General features: G+C 38.7%; 2 protein-coding genes across 7 annotated transcripts in view; both read right to left on the reverse strand.

The window, feature by feature from the left end:
* PPIB (peptidylprolyl isomerase B) overlaps positions 1–9380 on the reverse strand; it is a 141187-nt gene that overhangs the window by 29962 nt on the left and 101845 nt on the right. The gene's annotated exons all lie outside the window — the stretch shown is intronic.
* Positions 1367–9308, reverse strand: TERB2 (telomere repeat binding bouquet formation protein 2). 6 transcript variants are annotated; one of them, XM_083587054.1, is made up of 7 exons: positions 9178–9308; positions 6921–7002; positions 5947–6086; positions 5562–5623; positions 5272–5345; positions 3314–3402; positions 1367–1529 (listed from the first exon to the last, which is right to left on the reverse strand). In XM_083587054.1, the coding sequence occupies exons 1-7, from the start codon at positions 9191–9193 to the stop codon at positions 1384–1386; spliced, it is 609 nt and encodes a 202-aa protein (XP_083443180.1). In that variant the 5' UTR covers positions 9194–9308; the 3' UTR covers positions 1367–1383. The 6 variants fall into 6 exon arrangements, with proteins under 6 accessions (XP_083443180.1, XP_083443181.1, XP_083443179.1 ...); XM_083587055.1 differs by lacking the exon at positions 9178–9308 and adding an exon at positions 9059–9086; XM_083587053.1 differs by lacking the exon at positions 9178–9308 and adding an exon at positions 9044–9086.

The raw sequence follows: 9380 nt of genomic DNA on the forward strand, positions 1-9380 counted from the left end.
TAGCCTTTGACAAAGGAAGTTTTAGAACTGGGCTTCCCACTCCTATGAATCTGAAGAAAAACATGCATGTGTTCAACTTAACCAAAACTTTGCAGCTCAGAGTGGAAATACAGTCCAAACTCAGGCATACATAAAGCAAAGAGTTGTCAAACTGTGGTCTGCAGACCACTGGAAGTCCATGAACTCCATTCAGGCAATCTTCAGAAAGGCTAAACTAAAGCTGAATATCCATTCTTTATCCTGCTTATGTTTTTTATGTCTACAGAAATTGAGTGATTTAAAAAAAAACCAAAACCTGGGGTAGATTTAGCAAACAGGCTGATTACAACCATGTAGACCATGGGTAGGCAAACTAAGGCCCAGGGGCCGGATCCGGCCCAATCGCCTTCTAAATTTGGCCTGCGGATGGTCCGGGAATCAGTGTGTTTTTACATGAGTAGAATGTGTCCTTTTATTTAAAATGCATCTCTGGGCTGCCTGGTGTTTTACATGAGTAGAATGTGTGTTTTTGTTTAAAATGCATCTCTGGGTTATTTGTGCGGCATAGGAATTTGTTCATTCCCCCCCCCCAAAAAAATAGTCCGGCCCCTCACAAGGTCTGAGGGACAGTGGACCGGCCCCCTGCTGAAAAAGTTTGCTGACCCCTGATGTAGACAGTGTGACAAACTTACATCCATGAGCAGCACTGATTCCACAGTAAACCTCAATCTGTAAGCACCACATGTGGCAGGGGATCTACAGGATCTGAGACAGAGACCTTTTCCCAGCCCTAGTGAAAGGTGCCAAGGTGCAAACTTTTCACACTCTCTATGGAAAGTATGTGTTCTACTATCACATTTGGATGTGTTGTCAACTGCATATTTTTACCTCACAAGCTATACCAGGAACGAGAACATAAGGGCCTGCTGGATCAGGCTGCTGGCCCATCTAGTCAACCAGCCTGTTCTCAAAGTGGCCAACCATATGCAAGTGGGAAGCCTGAAAGCAGGACCTAAGATTGGGCTGCTAAAACTTATCGCCCTGCAATTCAGAATGCTTCTCCTTGTATTATAGATGACCTTTGCAAGCAACCAAGGCAGCTTCATTGAAAAGTAGACACACACATCTGTGCAGAAGTAGTAATACTGAAACCATTGCTATTTGGCTTAAGTAAGTTCTAGTAATAGGAAAGAAATCCAACAAAATTTTTGGTAGTTCTGAAATTATAAATTATTTACAGAATTTAACTGTTCAAATTCTAAAGTATCGTGCAGGACAAAACTTTCTAATGTAAATTTGGCAATCCTTTCAGGAGAAAATTCAGAGTAAAGCACATCTGGAAAATTAGAAATGAGAATCACAAGGAAGAATATGCAGAGGCAGGATGTGTTTGTTAAACGTTACTTATAACTTCCGTTTTAATTTTGATTTTCGATCAGAGAAAATACTTGTTTCATTTGGAATCCAGTATGCCAAGTAATCAGAGCAGCCAGGAATGAAATCCTGTATTTCTCCAAGGAATTTGTTCATCTCTTTAGCAGAAGGATAACCTGTGAAGTAAAGGTTAAAAAGTACACATTTCACAATCTCAATATTGTTTTTAAAAAACACAGAAAGAAATGTTGCAAAACACAGAAAGAAATATTGGAAGGCCTTAAGTAGCTCAATTACAAAGCAATTTTTTTTTGGTGGCTGTGCATACATGACTTTAAGAGGAACCCTTGTATTTCAACTAATGGGACACAATTAGCAACTTGAGAGAAGGTGATTTAAACAGCACAGAGGAACAGGGAAAGAGTTTTTAAAAGCCCTCCATTAGCCCAACAATCCAATCCTACACACACCTGCTCTTAAAATAATGACATTTTCTAAGAGAGACAGAAAATTCAGGGATAATTCTCCAGCGTCATATTTCATTTTGTCCTGATCCCCATATGGGACAGCTGCATATTCCTGCATTGCAGGGGGTTGGACTAGATGATCTGGCTGGGTCCCTTCCAACTCTACAGTTCTATGATCTGATGTCATAACCCAAGGACAGGAATATGAAGAGAGAGAGATATCATTAATTTAAATTGTGTGTATTTGCATGAATAAATGTAATATTATTTTGACTGCAGCTTTTTAAAAACTATTAAAACTGGATGAAAAGGATTGCTTCTGGATTGTAAATCCAATTCAATTTTAATATCTGAAATCAATAACAAATTCACTTCAGTCCTGTCAGAAACTGTTGGCAAAACAGATGAAATGAAATGAAATGAATCATACTAATTAAACCCACACTTCACAGTTTAAAGGTACACTGAGATCCAGTCTTGTCACTAGAGATGGAGGTTTTCTCTGTGGCATGGAGTGCCTTTTACCAGAAATGTCTGGCTTGCCAGCTATGACCACTTCTGAACAGCAATACAGTGGTACCTCGGGTTAAGAACTTAATTAGTTCCAGAGGTCTGTTCTTAACCTGAAACTGTTCTTAACCTGAGGTACCACTTTAGCTAATGGGGCCTCCCGCTGCCGCTGCTCCGCCACCACACAATTTCTATTCTCATCCTGAAGCAAAGTTCTTAACCCGAGGTACTATTTCTGGGTTAGCGGAGTCTGTAACCTGAAGCACCTGTAACCTGAAGCGTCTGTAACCCAAGGTACCACTGTAATCTGGCTAGAGTGATGGTTGGATTATTGCAATGTGAGTTATGTGGGACCGCCCTTGCAGGAGGTTTGGGAGCTTCAGTTAGTAGAAAATTCACCCACATTGCACCAATTCTAAAAAGATTAATTCTTTGACTTTGCTCCTGGGCCCAATTCAAGATGCTGCACTTTACCTAACTAAACTTTGACCTGAGTTCCTAAAGAAGTAGCTGTCACAAAGGACTCTGGTCTCCTGCCATTTCTCTAAGCCAGGCTGTCACATATCTCCCACCAGTTCTATTCAAATGCATTTAAGGATGCATGCCTGTAGTGCAGTTTGTGGAGCGTGCTGAGAATTGTAGCTCTGTGAGCCATTAAGCACAGTTCTCAGAATTCTTTGGGAGAAAGAATGTCCCTTCAATTTGCTTTAAATGTATGGTGTGTACTGTTTACAGAGCCTGTGTCTCTAGGAAAACCACAGTTGTTGAACCAGGGGTTTAAATATATTTTTAACTTATCTAACTGAGCAAGTTATAATTTGCCATTCATTGATGAAGATCAGATTAAAATTTGCTGCTTTTAATCTTTGTTTTGTGTTTTATTGTATAGGCTTTATGCTGTACTTAAAACTGAGGTCATGTGCATTAATACTGTAGTGATAAATCCTAAAAGTGATAAATCCTAAACTACGCTTTGTTCTTACCTATCACCATATTGCTTGCTGGATAATCTTGTAGTGGAATATATGCCATCTTCACTGTTTCTACTGTCCCTGGGATTTGATTGTCTTCACTGTAATTTCAGACAGATATTTTGCTATTATTTACACTTTCAAAAGCCTTTTGTTTTTTACAACAATCAATATAACACCAGAGAAGTCTTTTAATTCCAGATTATTATTTTTGTTTTCCATCAGCTTGCTACTCAAGGGACAAGAATCTGCCCTGAAGAAGGAGATTTACAAGAGCATAATTTTTAACTTGTGCTGCTTTGTATTTTATAGACCCAGCCTCCAGCTATGATTCATCAGACATTTATATTAATGAAGCAAACAGGTTCAAACTGTTAAAAGGCAACCTCTCTTCATAAAGATTCTTGGAACTGTCAATTCCCTGGAATTACTTTGGTTGGTAGTCATGGGAGCTTACTACTGTGAACAGGTTGTGACTTCGTATGGAACATACACTGAAAGCACATAATTTCCCCAACAAATCCTGGGAACTGTGGTTTGTTAAGAGGGCTTTGAATTGTAGCTCTGACATAAACTGCAGTTCCTATGAGTCTTTTGGGCAGTCACATGCCAATATATATCACCGGTGTACACAACCAGCGATATATTCTAAATGTGTTGCCAGAGATTTTTTAACTTACAGGATTTCCCCCAGAATGGGAAAATCAAGATGAAGTGGGGGAGCATACAAGCTGGCATTTTGATGCCAATAACATCTTGCAGACACAGAAAAACAAAAAACAACAAACCTGCATTCATGAAGAGCACTATTCCCACAAACAAAACCTGTCCAGACGCATCATATGATAAAGTGGAATAAAACCAATATAACTGACTTCTAGTAGAGACTGCCCTGTATGACTTCTAGTATGCACTGCCCTGAGACCTCCAGGCAGTATATAAATTCAATAAATAAATAAATAAAATAATAGGCCAAGGCAATGGAACAAAATGCATTAAGTAACCTGATGTAGACATCTTTTCTGGCTGTGGGAGCTCATTTCGGCAGACTAACATTCTTTGGTTCAAATTACTTCCCTTCTGTGAGGGGAGCTAATTAATGCTTTCATATCGGGTATCCAAGCTCAACTTAGAGTAGACTCACTGATATTAATAGACTTAAGTTAATCATGTTGATTAATTCCAGTGATGATTAACTCTGGATACAACTCTGGGCATTGTTGATAAAATTACTGTTGGTGGAGTGATAATGATAGAAAACACAAGATTTACCCACCCGGGAAGAATGGCTGATGAAGCTGATGGACTATATGGAACTGGCTGAGATGACTGGCAGAATCCGAGACCAAGGAGAAGAGTTGGTGGAAGAAGAGTGGAAGAAATTTAAAGTTTATCTTCAGAAATATTGCAAAATTGAGGAATGTTAGAAAGATGTTGGGGGGGGGAATTATGTGGTTTTAGCAGAAAGGATATAAAGGATTAAGTAAAAATGAATTGGTGAAAGAGAGAAGGTAAAATTATAATATGTTAAGATAAATTATTAGGATAAAAACAAAGTTGGAAGGATTTGCTGGAATATTTAATTGAATTAGAATACAAAAACGGGAGGCGTGAGGAGGTCACAGAAATAAGTATATGAAAGACAGGACATGGAAAGATTGAAATGTTTTTAACTGGTTTTTTTTCTATTCTTTTTTGTATTTTCTATCCCTTTGTGTTTTTTCCCCCTTTTTTTTCTTTTTTCTGTCTTTTTTCATATTTGTAATTCTGTTGAAACTTCAATAAATAGTATTAAAAAAAAAAGATAATGATATTGGACATTTCCAATAAAAAAATAAGAATTGAGAACTAGCTGGGAGAACTGACTTTAGCTAATCGACACTATCACTGAACACATGCCACCACCAGTGTATTTTAGCTACTGCATAAAACAACAGACATCCAACAATATCATCTGATACAAAATATACCTTTTATCCAACCCTCTCTTGGCCTTTGTCTCTTCTTCCACCCTGTGGCACTTTACATCAACAGGTTGACTGGGCTGTGGATATAAAAAAATGGCAGCTCTAAAGGAAGGAGGAAACTACATACCAAGTTCATGCTTTCAGCAAATTTCAGTTATTTCATTTTGGAGTACTATTCCATACTGTACATACAAATGCTGTATGTGAAAATCTAAAATAAAAAAGTTACAGACCAAAACAGATAACTAAATTAAAATCAAAATCATGTAATGTACATTCGATATTCTTCTTACCTGCAACTTCAGAGGGTTGGAAATCTGCTCCCATATAAAGCTGCCGTTTTTTCCCCTAATTTCTGTCGGGATTACAAAAGGAAAGAGAATCAGGCTTTCAGTGCAGCTTTATCACTTGATGCAATGTAATGGCCATCACTTAACTAACAATGTTTGCCTTTGAAGTACTTCAAGGACCCATTTTAGTCAGGCAAAAGCACTTGAGGCAGGTGCTCAGCTGGGTTGGTGAGGGATGTGTGGCCAGGTGAGAGTGCCAAGGGTTGGACAGAGAAAACTGAAGGACTGCTTTTCACACATACACACACACCATGCCCAAGGTTTCTACCCCTGTCTTAAATAACAAGTTTAATATTGAAATGGGGGGGAAATACTTGTGCCCACACACCTTGCTGCAAGCAGACAGGTAGAAGGAGGAAGTGCCCTAATGCTGTTGAGTTTTTTGTTTCAGAGTTGACACATGCCGTAAGATAAGAAGAATGAAAAACAGTGACTCTGTCTTCTAGATAATCTAAGCTCTGGTGTATTCTAGAGGAAGAGGAAGGGGGTTACAGAAATGAATATGAAACATCCAAACAATTGTTTTAATTACAGCTTTCAATTAATTCTCAAGCAGGATGAATTCCTCCAAAAATCAGCCAAGGTAGAGAGGATTTGGAGGCATTCTTAAATAGAATTAGTTTGTTTGTTGCTATATTTTTTACCACCACAAGGGAGTGCTGCTAGGATATTTTGCCTTGGCAGCAAAATGCCTTCGATCAGGAGTTCCCAAACTGTGGTCCATGAGCTTCATTCAGGTGTTCTGCAGCCCGTATGTGGATTTGTGGTTGGAGACGGCGCATCCAGCACATTAAATATTCATATTGAGTTTTAATTGCATTTGCATTGTTTATTTCCCACACTGTATTTAACAGTTTTCCAATTTGAAGATAATGGAATTCAAATTGTAATACTATAAAATACATAAAACGATATAGCATCTAGCACAGGCAGCACATGACAATTGCTACAGTAATCCAGAAAAATCATTAAGTGGTCCACTAAAAGCCTCAGCAATTTTCATGTGCTAGTGGGGGGTGGAGAGTTTGGGAACCACAGCCTTACATCATCTCCATTCTCAGGTATATAGGCAATATAATCCACAATATATGCATATCCTCCACCCCCAAGCTATTAAATATCTGTGAGATACCTCTTGCATTTCCAATACAGAAGGATATTCTAAAGCTGATTTACATCCCAACGCTTCTCCTTCCAGAAATTAAGCAGTAGAAGCAGAAGCTTCTAGTGTACAATGCCCAGACTTCAGATCATGTATGGTATTGATAAAAACTGAGCTATAAAGCCAGCTACAAAATATACCTTTTTGTGTCAGGGTGGGACGCATCACTGCTGAACAAATAATCAGCAGCATCCTGGTTTGTGATCACTCCTCCTTCAGCAACTGCAGAAAAATGCCACAAGGGAATAATCTTTCTTCTTCAAAATATACTTACTCGTTGAAATATGGGTTTTGAAATTTGCAAACATGCATCCCTTGCATTGAACTGTTGTTGTTTACTAATTCTTTATTAAACCTTTTTGAAGATGCAAATTAAAAATGAAGCAAATCAGAATCAAGGAGTGAGTTAGTAGCATAACAGGCTTAAGGCAGCTTAATAACAAAACATAATGGCATTCTTAATACTTTCTCCTTTATGTTATCTTTACAGGAATTTCTTTACAGGGTGTTTCTTGACAGAGTGCAAGGTGAAGAGATAACTCAAAAGGTTCATGGTTTATATTGAGGGTTGCGGGGCCAACATTATTCTTTATACTGGTATAGTCTCTCTTGCCTCCTTGCTAGGAGGGGAGATAACTCGGTTGAAACAGAAAAAAATAAAGATCTGCCTTGCTTTTTCAGCCTCCTGCCTCCATCCATTCATCTCTGACCGATCATAGACTTAGGGGACTCAGTCTCTTGGGGAGTTGGGCAGCAAAAGTAAACCACCCCTATTTTTTCTATACCAATAGATGATATAGATAGATAGATAGATAGATAGATAGATAGATAGATGATTGATAGATAGATTGATGATGATAGATGATAGATAGATGATAGATAGATAGATAGATAGATAGATAGATAGATAGATGATTGATAGATAGATTGATGATGATAGATGATAGATAGATGATAGATAGATAGATAGATAGATAGATAGATAGATAGATGATAGATAGATGATAGATAGATGATAGATAGATGATAGATAGATAGATAGATGATAGATAGATAGATAGATAGATGATAGATAGATAGATAGATAGATAGATAGATGATAGATGATAGATAAATAGATAGATGATAGATGATGATAGATAGATAGATAGATAGATAGATAGATAGATAGATAGATAGATGATAGATAGATAGAGATAGATAGATAGATAGATAGATGATAGATAGATAGATAGATGATAGATAGATAGATAGATGATAGATAGATAGATGATAGATAGATAGATAGATAGATAGATGGATGATAGATGTTTGCTGTGCCAGAGCTCTCCATCCCTTCAAAGCTAGCTGCTCCCACCAAGCCCTCTCGATCCCATCTCCCATAGGAGCCAAAATAAAATATTTGAGGGGGCTGCCCCCTCCCCCCCAAAAAAGTTGATGGGCATTGTCATTTCAAATGATGTGAGTGCTCCGTGACATGGGATCGATTTTGCAAGTCAGGGCTTACTTGCCCACCCACCCCCACCCCACAAAAAAAATAAAAATATTCAATTTGGCACCCATTCCAATTCCCTGCCCTCAATGAAAACAGAGAGTTTGACTTTCACCCTCAACCTTCTCCTCAGGCTGAGGGATATAAGATCTTCCGCTTTCCTTCCTCAGAGTGTCATGATTTCCCCTCACCCCAAAGGCCACGGAGCTCATGGCTGACGCTTTGAGAAAACCAAGCGCTGCAGCCCCTGAACATCCTGTTGTGAGGTAAAGGGTGGTCCTGACAGGCCTCCACTTTCCCGCCTTTTTTTTTTGATACAGTGAAACCAAAATCCTGCAGAGCGAAGGAGGGAGGAATATGTCTCCACCCTCTTTCCACAACTACATTTGACCAATACGTGCACACGTTTTCCAGTGTATTGCGCACAAAAGAGAACCCACAAAAAATTGCTTTTCCTCACAGGAATTCGTGGAGTTTTGCACACAGAGGGTGTCCCAGGCAGTCTCTGCCCCCACCCCAATATAGGCTATACTGACTTTCCAGCATTCCTGTCAGAATTCAAATCTACCAATTAATCGTGAACAAGGCCAAATCTAGGTTTTGAAGGCTTGTGCGCAAAGTCTCCATTGCTAGGCCCCTACTCTGTTGGTGGGCCTTGCTGGGACTGCCCAGCTATGGCAGGTTGCAATAATGTGAAAGAGGATTTCTGATATATTTTGGCTGCCAGTGCCCGTCTTGGTAGCATAAAGGGCAATAAAACGGAAAGCCTACTTGAAAACATCTTACAACATGGGGTCATGGTGAAATTAGGGACTTGATTTTCCACCGACAGTTATGTATATCTATCACAATAAGGGATGGATGAATCTGCCAGTTTCCCCAGTTTCTCATTTTTCCAATCTTACATTCAATTTTCCACATTTTTGCAGGAAATGTTTTAGGTTTTTTTATTTAAAAAAATCCTTATAGAAATTGATCAGCATTTTTGTGTGACTTTCTCCTTAAAAATAGCACCCTTCAACCCCAGCTAGCACTGCAGTAGGGTAGTGTAATGAGTGCAAAACCTGTGTAAGCCAGATAATAATGGTCTACAGACATAAACATTTAC

This window comes from Podarcis filfolensis (genome assembly GCF_964270895.1).
Source record: "Podarcis filfolensis genome assembly, chromosome: 14".
Taxonomy (NCBI): Eukaryota; Metazoa; Chordata; class Lepidosauria; order Squamata; family Lacertidae; genus Podarcis; species Podarcis filfolensis.